This window comes from Rhinolophus ferrumequinum, chromosome 10, assembly GCF_004115265.2.
Source record: "Rhinolophus ferrumequinum isolate MPI-CBG mRhiFer1 chromosome 10, mRhiFer1_v1.p, whole genome shotgun sequence".
NCBI lineage: Eukaryota > Metazoa > Chordata > Mammalia > Chiroptera > Rhinolophidae > Rhinolophus > Rhinolophus ferrumequinum.
Window position 1 is genome coordinate 44281303 of NC_046293.1, and position 16396 is coordinate 44297698.

The 16396-nt window shown below is 35.7% G+C and overlaps 1 protein-coding gene across 5 annotated transcripts in view; it reads left to right on the forward strand.

The window, feature by feature from the left end:
• CNTN1 (contactin 1) overlaps positions 1 to 14691 on the forward strand; it is a 287480-nt gene extending 272789 nt beyond the window's left edge. For 3 of the 5 annotated variants that reach the window (XM_033117382.1, XM_033117384.1, XM_033117383.1), the window contains one exon: positions 11174 to 14691. In XM_033117382.1, coding sequence (XP_032973273.1) covers positions 11174 to 11250 — 77 coding nt within the window. In that variant the 3' untranslated portion in view covers positions 11251 to 14691. The remainder of the gene's footprint in view (positions 1 to 11173) is intronic. The other 2 variants (XM_033117385.1, XM_033117386.1) reach the window with 1 other exon arrangement.
• Positions 14692 to 16396: the final 1705 nt, after the last annotated feature.

Below are 16396 nucleotides of genomic sequence, written 5' to 3' on the forward strand. Positions count from 1 at the left end.
AGGAAAAGAGAAGTGGTTGTGTGACAAACTACAACCTAGAAAAACCAGGTAAGGTAAACAAGAGGTAGGACAGTCCAGGTAAGGCATACTATGTCAGAAAAGAATCACTGGTCTCAAACTTCTTTGTGGATTTTATAATATTTCTCTCAACACCTATGTTATTACAAACACATTAGTATATCATTAATCAGTATCTAAATTCTCTCTGGATAAAATACACTATCAAGAGACACAAAGACATAAGGCACAAGTCTTGAGGAGAGAAAAGGAAATGAGTCCACAAATTTTATAATGAAATGACTAGAAGACTGGCACTACTGGTAGAAAAACAAATATTGAAAGAAGAATTTCAATTTCCATTCACTGTTTGGAAATTTGATTTGTTCAATATAAACAAAATGGTTTCTTAAAAATTTCTCAGAATTCCTGGTAGTTAGCAAGGAATAACTACTCTGTTGATTTTTTTAAATAAACTCCTTGCCAACGTGATGAAAGCCGATCTTATTCCAGTTTTTTGAACCCAAAAGGAATTTGAAAAGAACTTAAAATATCAGGAGTTAGCACCATGAAAATATGACTAAGAATGAGCTTTCTGGAAAGAAAAGACATTCTGAAAGATATATAAACAGAACCAAGGAAATTCTGTACAGATACTATCTAAAGTGATTGGAATTATTTTATGTCTTCTGAATGAGAGGCTGAACAAGCACAAACTCTAGAAATCCTTTGGAAAAATCAGTGTTGCATTCCAGTCAGTAACTCCTTACTCACTTCAGACTGTTGTTAAAACAGCTGAGAAATAGTTTCTCCTGTGGAAGTACAAAGAGAAGATGTTTAGTTGGTTATGTTCCTCTTAAAAGTTGTAGAGATTCAATTAATTCAGATAGCTTCTTATAAGAACTTCATGTGCATGTGGAAACACAGAGAGGCACCGATTAATCCTTGTTGATAGATGGATGACACTGAATCCAGCAGTAAGCCCTGAGGTCTGACAAACAAATGAATTCAGGATCGTAGTAGGAAGGAAAATCTTAACTACCAAAATATTAACTACCTCAAACAGGTGAGTCACTCATTTGTTATAGCCCCAAAGCAAAGATGAATCAAAAAAGATCAAATGGGACTTTTGCCCTGGTTGGTTTTACCCTGGGAAAACTTCCAAGGTAGTTGAGGTTCTGAGTTACCATGTGAAACCAGTGGGGGGCTAGGATCCTTGGCTGTTGTGGCTATGGAGGTGTTCAGATACCTGTTATAATTTCCAACTGTAATTAGTCGAGAGTTGGAAATTATAACAGGTATAGTTACATTATATATACCTGGACTAATTACATTAAGGAAGGTTGAATCACTGTTTTCTGTAGTCATAGTAAGAGATGTTTATGAAGCATCTGTGGAGTGGAGAAACTACCACTGAGCTTAAAATCAAGTTTGAGTTTAATACCCAATTCTGCCTTGTACTTAGGTGAGAAAATCTGAGCCTTAGGCCCCTCATTTGTAAATGAGGATACATACTTCAACTGTGTAAGAATTAAGCAAAATAATATGTTGTCAAGTTCCCTGGACAGAGTAGGCACTTAATAAATGATAAAAATAAAAACAATTCATTAAACAGGTATTTGTTGATGACATGGTATGGGCCAGACTGCCCAGAAAACTTATGAGTAAATAAAGTAATTTTAAAGAAATGGCCTTTTTAGTATTCTCATACCATCACTATATGTACGAGATCAGACAAGTAAGTTCGTGAACTCATCCTAGAAAAAAATGCTACATACTTCATTGCTGAATATCACTATGGTCACATTCAAAGTACTCCTCCTGGGAAGCTATGCACTGATGCCGGTGCCTAGTTCACCCTTCAAAACAATTTTGGAACTCTTTTTCTGGAATGGCCATCAGAGCTGTCATCTTATTACCCTTGATGTTCTGAATGTCATCAAAATGTCTTCCTTTCAATATTTTATTTATATTTGGGTAAAGAAAGAAGTCTTTGGGGGCCCAGATCAGGTGAGTAGGGAGGGTGTTCCAATACAGTTTACTGGCTAGTTTACTGGCTAAAAACTCCCTCACAGACAGTGCCGTGTGAGCTGGCACATTATCATGATGCAAGAGCCATGAATTGTTGGCGTAAAGTTCAGGTTGTCTAACTTTTTCACGCAGCCTTTTCATCACTTCCAAATAGTAAACTTGGTTAACTGTCCAGTTGGTACAAATTCATAATGAATAACCCAATCCCTCTGATATTAAAAAAAAAAGGTTAGCAACATTGTTGCAACAAAAGTTTGCAAACATAGTTGTCAGACCTCGTATATTTAAATTTTGATATTTCCCCATTGTTAGGTGAAGATTTCATTTATAAAAAGAAGCAGCGGTGAATTCTAAATTGAAGTTAGTCTGCATCTATACTTTGCTGAAACCAGACATGTGAAATGAAAATCACCCCTAGGTAGGCCAGCCACTTGAATGACTCCTGCTACTTAGAGTCCTACAAGGGGCCACGTGAACTGGATCCACCTTTCACTTAGAGGCTCACAACACAAATTGACAGAGGCTTTCTGTGCCATCCCCATAGCTCTCATCTTCTGGAAGGGCCTGCTGTTCTAAGGAAATTTAAAAGGCGATAGACCTATCCTTTCTGATAGCTGGGAAATTATTTCTCCCACAAAGATTCGTACTAGAAATAGGCATTTAAATGTTTGTCTCCTAAAAATGTGTGACTTTTCCTATCATTTTAGGGATGCCTATACAATATAGGGTCTCTATGAATGGTCATGATATTCAGCCACATGATAGAATAGGCCTTTTAGGTTCCATTGTCTCACCTAGAAACAAACATTGTACCCCACCATGAGCTTAAGTATTAAAACCATTTTCTGGTTTTAAAGTATCCCCCCTGGGAAGCTGGGTAAAAAAGAGCATTTACTCAAATGTACGTAAAAGAAGAACTGAGAACTCAGTGGGCTTTGTGGGAAGACGTATCTGCCTGCTTCCCTTAGTATGAATTTCTTTTGATTAGATATAATTATTTTAAGGAAAACTGACTGTTATGACCACTTTTTTTACTCTTTACTGTCAGAAGTCCCAAACACCAGCTGGTCTCCCCAAAGCATAAAGAGGCAAAACTATAAAATAAACCAGTGTGTTAGTGTAGGAGGCTGGGGAAGTGCAGAGAACAGTTCTTCCTTTCTAAGGAAACCTAATCGGCCGTGTACCTGTAGCTCCTGAAAAATGTCTAGAAAGTTTTGTCACAGACTTGCTCAACTGGTCCCTCAATCCAAACACTAAAGAGGAGCCATTTAAATGCCTTGGCATGAGGCACACACAAACTCTGGCTCTACTTTGTCCTTTTGCCTCAAAATCTGATTGGGAGAAGGCAAAGTATGGGCATTGGAGGGAATAATTTAATACTTGTTTGCATGAATATGGCAAAATAGAATGGGCATCTGAAGTCCCCAGTTTCTGTAACTTTAATCTACATTGAGAGAAACTGATCCTGGTGGGAGTTTGATGTATTCCACACAGCTGAGGCTACACATGTTAAGAATGTTTTGTCAAACTTCTATTTCCAAAGCCAAATGCAAAAATGATCTAATAAGCTGGTTCTGGTTGTTTGTGAATTAATAACAAATAAAGAACTGGATGTTTATTTGTTAAAGGTTTTGTATAAGCTGAGGAACAAAATAAACCCATTAAATCCACTTTTTGTATGTTGTACATTTTATAGAATAGGACCCATATACTGAGGTCTGGGTTGCTATCTTTTCCCAGATCCAGCGTATTCTCACTAAATATTCACTAACGACTTTTAATGAACAAACTAAATTTCATATTTCAAACTCACAATTATTGGATGGCATTCACTATGCATTTAAAACATTTTTTTTAACTTAATTCTCATGAAAATCCTGCTATGTAAGTATTATGCTGCCCATTTTACAGATAAGGAAATGGAGGCTCTGAGAGGTGAATACCTTGTGAGAGGTCACCACTCAACTGAGGGCAACAGAATTCAAACAGAATTCTTTCTAACCTCAAATCTCATGTTCTTGTGAAATAACACCTTGCATTTCTAAAGAAGTAAGTAAGCTAGTTTCAAAAGTCCTCATAATTATAGTCTCGTCTTGCCCTTAAATAATGTCAAATTTAGGTTATTTGAGCATAGGCAGTTAAAAGTTACTTTTACATCCCCAAGCAAATAATTTTTCTTTACTATATTGGAAATGCTTGCTCCTTTCTCAAAAAGGAATGCATCCTGGCAAGCTAGCATTTCCTAAGAGAGAAAAGGCCAGAGTCAACAGTAAGGAACAAATACAACTGCTGGGATAAACTGCCAGCAAACCACGTACTACTGCCAAAAAAATTTTTTTTTTGCCTGTCATATGGGTTTATAATTGCCAAACAAGTAGGAGCAGCAAGATTAGTGGGTTTCACCAGATTGAAAAACCCATCAAAGCCACTGTCATTTATATGATCAAACTTTTAATATATATTTATAAAGTAATATCAAATGTGATTATCATAAAAAGGGGAAATAGAACAAATATGTTTGCGAACTTTATGGCTCAACACTTGATATTCTTAAACACATTATGGTTTGCTTGGAATTACATAGACTCATGGTCATAGTGGAAACCTAAGGACTTATAACATTGAACCCTATCATTTTACAGAAGGAAAATCCACATCCGTGACAAGTAAAATAGCCAAAGATCACACCAGCTTCAGAACTACATCTTGAGTCCAAATATTCTCTTTAGCCCAAAGTTATACAACTAGTTATTGACAGAACTGGAAGTAGGTCTTAAGCTGTCTTATTTCTTCTCCACATAGCTTAGCATTTTGCTATCTCAAAGAGGCATAAGGAGATAAAATAAAAACAAAATAAACAAGTTGGTACACATAGACACTATAATAAAAGAGATGTCCAAATGCAAAAAAATATCAAGTGTAGAAGTCTGCTCTACCTCAAGGATCAAATCTATTGCATTTTCTGATTTCTCTTTTGTATTTTTTTTCCCAGAAACTCTTAAAACCAACTGGGGTAAACATCCATTATTTCATTTTGTCAAAGGAAGGTAGTTTATGCTTATAATAATTGATTTAAAATTGATTTAGTAATTGTCTCAGCATTTTTCCCAAGTGACATATTTGAAGCAAAATCAACTAACTTTCTAAAAAAAATACCTCTTTTAATTTTTAATAAGCATTAGACAATTTATAAAAGTAGCAGTTTTGATGTGTGGCCTAAAGGATATTTTAACATTAGCCTCACTGAATTACAGGAGTTTTATTACAAATTCTATACCAGTTTCCAGGAAAGTAAAACTCTTCTAGTTTACAAGTTTGTATGTTTTATACCTTGACTCTACTCTGTGCTTTCAGTGTTGATAACATGTAGACAGGATGAAAAATGAGGTAGCAATCTGGGGAGAAAATTATACAGGAGAAAATGTACAAGGAAGAAGAGACAAAGATAGCATAGAAATTCCAGAAGTGAATTAACCAATAAAAATTCTAAGATTGTTTTGTCTCAGATATTTTGTAAAATCCCAGTATCTAAGATAAATTTTAATATATATATGTGTATATATATATATATATATGTGTGTGTGTGTATATATATATATATATATATATATATATATTGCCTCTCAATGACTTCACATTTTTTCAGTGTTAAGCCCTGCAGCAAAATTGGAGTGCATGATTTTTTCAAAATCATCATTGTCATAAAATTCATTCATTCATTATGTTTCAGTGTCTCAAAGAAAGAAACAGAATTCCCAACTAGTTAGGCTAACTCCAAAAACAAAGCTCTTAACCACTACTTTACCATTTTTTCAGAATAAATTCTTGATTATTGAATTCATAAAATGACAAACTCCCAATAGTCCTTCCTCTATAAATAAATAAGATCAGAAAGACTGACCTTATATAGACCCAGCTATAGTAGTTTACTAAATTTCTTAGCTTGTTTTCTTTATGTAATCGTCATCACTGCTGAAGTTCCAGATCTTACAGTAAATATAAACATACATATTTGGTTACTCCAACACAAAAAGTTAGTTTCTAGTCTTACAAATTCTAATGCTGCACCTATCATGAGTAGCTCTCAATGATTACTCATAAAAATGGCTCTTGTACTCAGACTAATTTGCAGGAATATTCTTCAAGTCTCCAGTAGCTAAATAGATCAGTTGCTTTTCTTATCTTGATTAACCTCAAGCAATTGAGGACAATAGGTAAAAGTTGAGGAAAGGAAGTTAGAGAGGCTGTGAATAATTGAGGTAATTGCACAAAACACTTTCCTAATTCCAACAAAATTACCACAAAGCACAATACTGTGGACAGAACAGTATTCTGGTGAAGTGCTCCTTGAGAAAGTTTACTATGGTTGACACATTTGGAAGATAAGGATTCTTCCATGTTGCTTTTGGTGACTCTCAATGTGCATCTGCACTTTTTAGTTAAATGTACTCTCGATTTTCTAAGAATCCCTCTTTTGCTTCTGGATCCACACAGCCCTTTCATTGTGGAAAGTACTAGTAGAAAGTACCTGAGGACAGAATGAAAGCTGACATCTTCTTAAGTGCCCTGTGCCTCCTTGGCCACAGAAATTAGTTTAGGAATTTCTGTTCCAAGCTAATTCATTCATAGAAATCCATTAATTCACCCACAGTAATTGTTCTGGGGGTGGGTTGTGACCCCAACTTTGCAAATCAGAATCTTTCCTTGAAAGTTTTGTCACTGGATTTGGGGAAAAAGAAGGTATCATTTCTTTGATATTGAGAATATATGGTAGTGAGCTTGATGCTCTTGTCTATTTGGAGAGGTCAGTCTGAGAACGTGAACCAATACACAAAGGAAGAAGAGATGAAAGTCAGAAACATAGAAGACACGGGTGTTCAATGACCTGACTTTAGTTATCCCAAAGCCATACAACATTGGCTCTTTCTTCAGTTAGTTTCCTGTTACTTAAAAGCAAAGATCCCAACTACCATACCACAGAGGAGAAAACACGAGCTAGACTACTACAGAAACATTCAATATTCCCAGTGTTGGTAAGTGAAAGGACATTTCAAGAATGTTTGTGATCTAAAAGGACATAATATGTGATTGGGGATCAGAAAGTAGATATGTATATCTCAAATGTAAGTTGTGTACAGGGGACACCTGCTTCATGTATTGTTTTGCTTGGCTGTTTATCCAACTACATTTAAAATAATACATTTCAAAGAATACAAGAGATAGTATGAATTGCTATCAAAGGTAGTATGAATTGCTACATTTACAGCAGTTTTCTACTAGTCATGCATTTACTGACGTGATCTACCAAAAGCACCTGTTTCCAAACTGTGATAAGCAGAGTCCCACAAGTTGAATGCAATGACGGGCTGAGGGGAGTAGTGGTGCTGGCATGAACAGAGAAGAGGCACAAATCTGGCTGGTGGTCTCCTGCCCCAGACCCATCTTTGAATAAAGCTTCCCCTCTCCCTTCTCATTCAGCAATGGGCTTCCACATGATAGCTTCTGAAAAAAGATTAGGCTACTTATATATATAAGAACCATAGGTGGATATCTCAATTCTCGCAATAAAGCGATGAGATACACGATTATCTTTGTCTCATAGTTGAAGGTACTAAGCCATAAAAAGGTTAAAGACCGTGATCCAGATTACCTGCGAATAAAAGGCTGAGGGAGGATTTGGACTTCACCCTCTTTGCCTGGCCCTAAGCCCCACGATGCTATCCCCAGTACGTCTTTCCACTCTTGCTAGTAGGCCAGTGGCCTACTTACTGACCCTTATATTTGCCTATTCATTCTTAAAGCCTAAATAATTAAAGACCAAACACACACCTGTAGTCTGACAGATAGTCATACTTCCTGTAATTGACTGGATGCAGCAAGGGAAACATACTCCAGAGCAGTCGTGGAACATCACTCAAGTGGGAAGGAGAAGCATCTCACGTAAGGTTTGAGTTCCTGCTGATGAATTCAGAGGAGGGTCTAAGGCAAGAAGCAATCCGTTCTGTTTCTGACATGGGGATAGGAGAAGCAGGCAGAAACTAGTCTTGGGGCCCATCGGGAAGGGAGAGTATAAAATGTAAAAATCATATTAAAGATTCCATGGCAGGTCACAGTGGTTTCCTTTGTCTTCTTCCTTAAGCCCTCTTGTCCCACCCTTTTGCTTTCTCTCCCACCTTGTGCTCTATAATCAGAAAAGGCTCAGTGCTTACAGATGGAAGAATTATTCATATTATAGCAGCCTAAGTCAAGTACTCACTATATGCTGGGTTTGGTATTAGTCAACACAGCTAAAAATATGATGTGGATATATTCCCTGTCCTGAAGTTATTCACAATCTGGAGATATTAATAGTTTTGAAAACAAAAAGTGACACGATGAGAAGAAAATTCTTATTATGGCACCATCCGTAATAGCCAAGATGTAGGAATCTGGATTGGACCATGGTGTCCAAATTAAAGCATCAGAAAAGAGATTTGCATTAAATACTGACTTCAGCCGTTCTCTACTTATCATAAAACATGCAGAGATTTTGAAGCACTGCTTAACTTTTAAATGAAATTTCTCTCCTCAATATGTAACTCCCTAGAGCTGGAATCCTTCCTGAAGGAAGTAAGTGTGGGCAGTTTAGTATAAAAAAAAATCAAGAAAATCCAGTGGAAGAGATCTAGTACTCTAAATTGGCTTTATATTCTGACAGGGAAAAATGATTCTCCAGATTGATGATTATGTTTGACATTCAGTAGATAAGTAAAGACATTCAGTGAAAAGTAAAATATAGGCTTACTACATACCATATAAGTACTGAAATTATGTTTGATAGCAGGATGATGATATACATTTTGTTAGATATAAAACCAATATATATTGAAAATCCCTCAAGAATATAGGGATACCACATTTAAAATGACTTTAAATAGTAATTCAGTCAGGTCTCTAATTTGTGCTTGGAAGGTGGAAGAGAATAGAAGATGAAGACCACAATTACATAAGCTTGAGCCATTAGAGAAATTAAATATAACACACATGAACATGAAGAGTTTATTTAAAATAAATCAAATATCCTGATGTTGAAGCCACAAATTATAAAATTGTCTTTGGTTTTCATACTAACACCAAAACTTCAAAATGGCATCCACATTGACTAAACTTTCCACAGCCACAGTTTGCACTGAGCCAACCCACATATTCATACAAGTATATGAACATGTACCCATTGCTGATGCAATTTGTGGTCAAGGGACAGAGCAGTCATTCTCAGACAAAGGGCTTCAAAACAGATCAATTAAATCAGGTAAACACTGAAAACGAATGTGTTTTATGTAATTGAGGTTTATTATTGGTCATCTTGTTGGACTAAAATAACGAATGGGCTGTGGCATTTTTAAAAAATATCTATGTGAAAAAAATAGAAAGAAAAATACTACAACAATGCAAAAACTCTGACATAGCTTGGATGCTGCACTTCCCCATAGGTCATTTATTTTCCTTCTGTGTCTTTGCCTTGACTCTTTAAGTGCAGGGTATAGTGTCCTTACGCATTTCGACAACTGGTCCCTTTCCAAAGCTGTCTGCACAAAGTGGCAAGAGGTACAAAGAGTGAGGCCTTTGGAGCCAGACCAATCTAAGATCTTGTCCTGGCTTGGTCCTCTCCTCTGGCCTTGCACAAGTCATTTTACCTGAGTTACATAATACAAAATCAGGGTAAAATATCTACCATCATAGGTCATTGTATTCGTGTCAAAACAGATATTAAGGGCCAGTGTCGTGTCTGTCATGGCCGTCAGCCAGTAAATAGGAGTTACCGTGTCGTTATTGGCATTATCATTGTGTTGATAATGTTATTGCGGCATCTGCATTAATGAGGCCATAAGCAGCAACTTGAGGACAGTGGATATTGTCCTTTCTGTTCTGCCCTCACTTTTTGATCCTTGCTGTCCTGCTTATTCCTCAAAAAACACTTTATCTGTATATGACAATGCTTTCTAGCTTGTATTTCCTGCAGGACTGAATGCTGCTAACAAGGCAGTAGTGAAACACAAGCATACAGACAGACACAATCATCTTCTACCTGTAGGAATGTGCTTTTAATGACCAGAGATTCAGGAGAAAGGCCCCAAATCTTCCTGAATATAAGAGGAGTGTTCCAACGAAAGCGGTGTTTGAGGCCACTGTTAACATGGTATTAAATAGATAATAATGATTTCATGTTTTCAATAAACTTCCAAAACTTGACACCGATCTGTTATATTTGCAAGCTGTTAGCTATGTTTTTTAACCTGTCACTCATTCCAGCAGTGTGTTCATTGAAGATAATGCCTGTGAGGTGTGGAGAGTGGCAAGGAAGAAGATGCCTTCTTTGTCCCCCTTTTCAGCACTCTCTTAAGAATTTCAGTGTGGGCAGCACCTTCACCCGTAACTTGCATGGCCACTGGAAGAGCCCTAAGAGCTAATAATTATTAGCCTGAGATATGTCCGTCCGTCGCATAGTGTTTGATTTTTAATTCATAGCATATATCAGGGCAATTGTTCAAGCTTTGATAAAAATTTGAATAGATGACTTTCTATTATAAAGTATATTCATCAAATCATTGTATATAAATACCTACCTGTCTTAAAACCATTGGGATCTGAAATTATGCAAGATCTATCCGGTTATACCTATGATGTCGTTATCCCAGATAGCATTATTAGTGTTTTTACTGTATCTCTTTATCTTATTTAATAGCTTACATACACACACATACACACACATACACACACATACACACACACGACTGTCTGTGTATATATATAATATTACATATATAATATATATATATTTTATATCTACTTCTTGACTTAACACCTTCTAGTAGGAATTTGAGACTGATGGATCATAGGGAAAACATAAACATTTTTGATTTTATAATCTTAAATGATTTATATGAACATGTATAAACAGGCCATATGCTCTCACACAAAAATTTCTGTTTTTCTTAAATGACCTAAGAACAGAGAACCTGTTTTTTGTTTGTTTGTTTGTTTGTTTTCTTTAAAGAACCACTTGATTTTCAGGCCTACATAATCTCTGGCCTTCCCCAAAACAGGGTAAATGAGAAATAGTGACTTATCAGTGAAATATGCACAATTTTGGTTTACTTTGTAGGTACGTCTACCCTATTACCAAGTCTTCTCGGCTTACTGCTGCCTGCCTGCGGCATCCTTGTCTACTTGGAATTCTGAATGTGGTGTGACCGCTGCTGTTCCCGACCCAGCTCAAAGGACACCCTTCATCCCTGTGATGACTACAATCCTTCCAATTCCTGCGGCTCCATCCTAAGCCAAATAAATTATACTTTAACCAACTATCCAACTGATTTACAACACATGTATGACTGAGGCATTCAGGAACCCCGTCATCCAAAAGAATAAACTTTTAAATGGATAGAAAATGATTTTTAACTCGTTCCAATATGCCTTATAAACCACTTAACCTGATTCTGTGACAGTTGCATGATTTAATCCAATGGGACAAGTTACAGTGTTCAATTCTTTAGGCTGTAGAGTGAAAGTAAAATCACCATACACAGGTGCTTTAAATTTAATAACAAGTTGTAAAATATAATAGAGGTTGAAGTGTTGATCGTATGTGGTAAATGTAAGAGTACTATTCTCTTGTACTACCCTCTCTGTTCTGGGTCCTGCATATTTTTGAACGGCCCCTATCATTCATGACATTTTGAGTTTTCTTAAGAAAAAAATAGAGTATAACTGAAACATTCTGACATGAATTCCATTACCAAATCATTTTATTGAATAAGTTGAAAAATCTTGAATATTAAAAACCAAATTCTAGAACTTATTATCAGTATTCTTATTTTGGAAGTAATTAAGTTTCTAAATATTTGATTTTCAGAATCAGTAATACTTTTAATTTTTTAATAGTAAAATTAACATACCATATGAAGTTTTTTTTTTTACTTTTGTATTCTACTCTGAAATTATTTTATCCTTTACTTATCATCAGTTTCAAACCTCAGAAGTCACAGCTCTTATCTAGAGTATTATCACGTTGCTGTATTTATTCAAACATGGAATGACGAATTTTGAAAAGTAGAGTGCTTCCATTTTTTAATCAAGATGTGATAGTCTTTATACACCTAGGAATCAATGACAGTTAAATGAATATCTGAATTACCTAATAATATCTAGTATCTTGTTTTTTGTGCTTCATTTCTAAGTAAGACCTTTCTTTATTGAAGAAAGGTTTCAGAGATCACCTGTAGGTTGGGAAAAAAACTACAGTGTTTCTTGTTTTTTAATATTGAGTTTTAAACTCATTTCCCACTTCAATGCAATACCGAAAACCGGCTAAAAATACCAAATCAATAGGTTGCTAATGGTACTTTGGAGAGTATGCAAAACTGGAAAGCCAGGAGGAGACAAATAACGTATGCATCCAATGATGTCTCCCAAGTGTTGGTGCTTTAGGTTTTTATAAGTTGTGAAAAGGAAGATGCACATGTCTTCATTCTCCATGGTGTGCATGGAAATGTATTTGAGTGTGGATGTGAAAGAAATCGAGTAATGAGGATTAGCTGGCTCATGAAATAGTGCAATGTCTGATGCATCAAGAGGTATAATCCTATTTTATTAGCACAACCTTGCGAGCTAATTAGAGATAGAGTTTATCTTTTTAGAAAGGATACCTTATAGGTTCATAAAAAAAAATATTTACAGGCAAAACAGATCTATTACTACTTTATCCCCCTTTCTTTAATTTGTATAATTTTTGTACTATATATCTATGTGTAAATGTTTAGAGCTTTCATTATGAAAATATCAATAAATATTTCATTAGTTAACATTTAACTCTTTGTTATAAAATGAAACTTTTTAAAAACAAGTGAAATGGATGAAATCCCAGTAGAAATATGTCAACAGTCTTAAGAGCATTACCAAATTTCATAAAATGTTTAATTATTTGAAAAACAAAATCTCTTCATAGATTATGGAAATGAATACTCTGTAAGCCTTCTGTATAAATCTTTGTTTTCATTGTAACACTTTGGGGTTTTCCTTTTGCAATGTGACCCATGGTGGGCATTTTTATATAATCGACAACACCTAAATCTTTTGCCAAATGCATGCTTGCCTTTTATTTTCTAATGTATGGTAATAAAAAGCAAAGCTGATTAGATTTTGCATGAAATGGTTCTGAAAGGTAAGAAGAAAACAGACTTTGGTGGTTATTTGTTTAATTTTAAATTTGTGACAGAAATTAGGTAGATTAAAATCTCTCATACATACACCGATAACTCAAGCTTTTCATTTCCTCATACAACTGTACAAATTTGACTGGGACCATCAGTTTTAAACTGTTGTCAATCTAACTAATGTATCATCTGCTTTAAGACGCAAGATTCTTAATTAAACTTTATATAGATATAGACACATCTGTTGTTTCTTTGTATTTCAGGAAAGGTGATAGTAGTTTTATTTGATACTGATAAATATTGAATTGATATTTTTAGTTATTTTTTATCATTTTTTCAATGGAGTAGTATAGGACTGTGCTTTGTCCTTTTTATGAATGAAAACAAATTATAAAGAAATAAATGTCTTACTGTTATCCAAGAAATAACAACTGTCCTTTCAATTTACCTAAAGTTGAAAATTGATTTTTAGAAGGTTTTCATTGTAAGTTAAATAGCACGGAATAACTATTACTTGTTAAACAATAGTTTAATGGTTGAAGGGTTCTACACAAAGTATACACACAGACACAAAGACACACACGTGAGCTTGCAAGCACACATATTCACAGGCATTATTACATTGAAATAAGACCTGGTAGGTAACTTCGATTCATGGAGATGTCAGTGAGTATCACTCAGTCTAATGCTAGACACTAGAGCAAGCTACTAGCTGCTGAATAAATGGACTGACCCTGAATGAGCTGATGCTTTAATAGAAGAATTTCCATAAAAACATGACTCTACACAGGAGTGTGATACAATTAAAGCCTTCTCTGAATCTTGAGCCAGACTAAACCCCAAATTCTGAATCGCAGGGCTTCCTGTGTTTTGCCTTACAATCTTCTCCTGAATTCTCATTGTGATTCCACATTGGCATTCTGACCACTCTTCCTGTTTCATGAAGTTTGCTTTCCACCCTGGACTCTGATTTTCCCTTTTGGACCCTACCTCCATTTCTTGACCCTAAGTATTAGATTACTTCTATTCTAATATTTTGCTTTTGGTATTTGACCTTGGATTGACCCCAGCTCTTTTTCCCCAGGCCTTGGGAGATCAAAGCTTCTTTCTGTGAGAGATTTTTCCATGTAAGGGTTTCTCAAACCTAGCTGCCCCTCACAATAACTTGGATAATTTGAAAAGTAAAATAGATTCCCTGGACCCCACTCCAAACTTACCAAATCAGAATCTGGAAAATGAGGCACAGGAATCTGTATCTTTTTAGGTTGTACAGGAGTGTCTGAGAGGGAGCCAGATTTGAGAAACACAGATTTTCATGATTACTCCAAGTTAGATTAACTGATATTTTTAACTGAATCAACAGTATCAACATCATGTATACATAATTTAAATCTCTCTTAAGAAAAACAAAGCCATTCTCTTAGCTTGTCTAAACTGTTAATTTTCTCATGACTAATTTGCTCATTCGTTCTTATGTTTTGGTCCTATATCTTAATTATCAAAATGCTATACACTTTTTGTCTATTAAAAATATCCTCTAAAGTGTTTGTATCTAAAATCCAAGCAGCAGACTGAAATGTACTTCAGAAGATTTCTTCTCTAAAGGAATGTGGATTTCCTTTATTTTTTTCTTTCTTTTTTCTTCATGTGACTTGGAAAGTTAATTAAATTTTAATACTTAATTTCCTGAGTCTGTAATCTTCTGGAGGTTGCTAATAAAAAGATTGATGAAAGGTGCCCCCTCCCAACTTCAACATTTTTCTTTTCCAGAATGGAAACATGGTGGTTTTGAATGGACAGACTTTAAAATTAGTTGATGGGAGGCCAAGATTAGATTTCTCCATTGTTTATCATATTTTGAAAACAGGTTTCACTTTTTAGATACTAGTAATAAGTCTGATACTTGGAATAACATATACTAGTACCTATGATGCCATCGCTATTTTGCTCTAGGATTCAGTCCGTCTCATCCTAAGGTAAAACTGGAGGAACGTGGCTTTATCTATCATATCCTCTCAGTCAGGCTTCTTTGCTCTGAGGCTAGCTGCTTGAAAGCGAGGCCCCAATACCTACCTTCTTGTGTTAGTTTCCTAGTGCTGCCACAACTAATGACCAGGAACTGAGTGCCTTCAAACAACAGAAATCTCTCTCTCTCGCAGTTCTGGAAGTTGGAAGTCTAAAATCAAGGTGTCAGCAAGGTAAGTTCCTTGCAGAGACGCAGAGACAGTGTTCTGTGCCTCTCTCCCACTCCCATGGTTGCAGGCAGACCTTGGCGATCCTTGGCTTGCAGCTGCATCTCTCCAGTCTCTGTTTCTTTTGTCATGTGGCCTTCTCCCTGTGCTTCTTTGTGTTCAAATTTCTCTTTTTAGAAGGACAGCAGTGGTTGGATTAGGGCCTAATCCAACCCTAAGCCAGTGTGACCCCCTCTTAACCTGATTACGTCCGCAAAGACCCTATTCCCAAATAAGGTCACATTTACAGATTCCAGGTGGACATAAGTCTTGGGAGAATACTTCTCTTTTCCTCTTTTTAAACCCGTATATGCTCCAGTCACACTAATGAGGATATGATTGAAATGGTGCTCTAAGCATGCTTTCAGAAAGCATTTATGTTGATAACATGAAATAATATGGGTGAATCGCAACTGCATTTTGCTAAATGAAAAGAAGCCAGATTTAAAAGGCTGTGTTATTGTATTTATATCACATTCTGGAAAAAGCAAAACTCTAGAGACAGAGAACAAGTCAATAGTTGCCAAGCAATAAGAGTAGTGTGAAGATTTAACTACAAAGGACAACATGAAGTCTTGGGGGTGGTGGAACTGGTGGCAGTGACTCAAATCTACACATTTGTCAAAACTCATAAAACGGTACAGCAAAAGATTAGTTTTACTGTATGTACATTTTTTTAACTTTTTACAAATACAGTTATGCAAAAATCATGGGTCTTGGACAGACCTGTGATCAATATTCTAACTCTATCTGTTATTACCTGTGAGACATTGGACAAGTAATGTGACGTTTGGAAGATTAAGTTTTCCGTAAAATGAGAATAACATTCCTCATTCAGAATTTTTTTGCATGTGACTCTCAACTCAAATAAGCTTAAGAAAAGAAAGAAGAAATTTATTGGCTAAAATAATGGGATCTATAAGATAGACTTAGATACTAGGG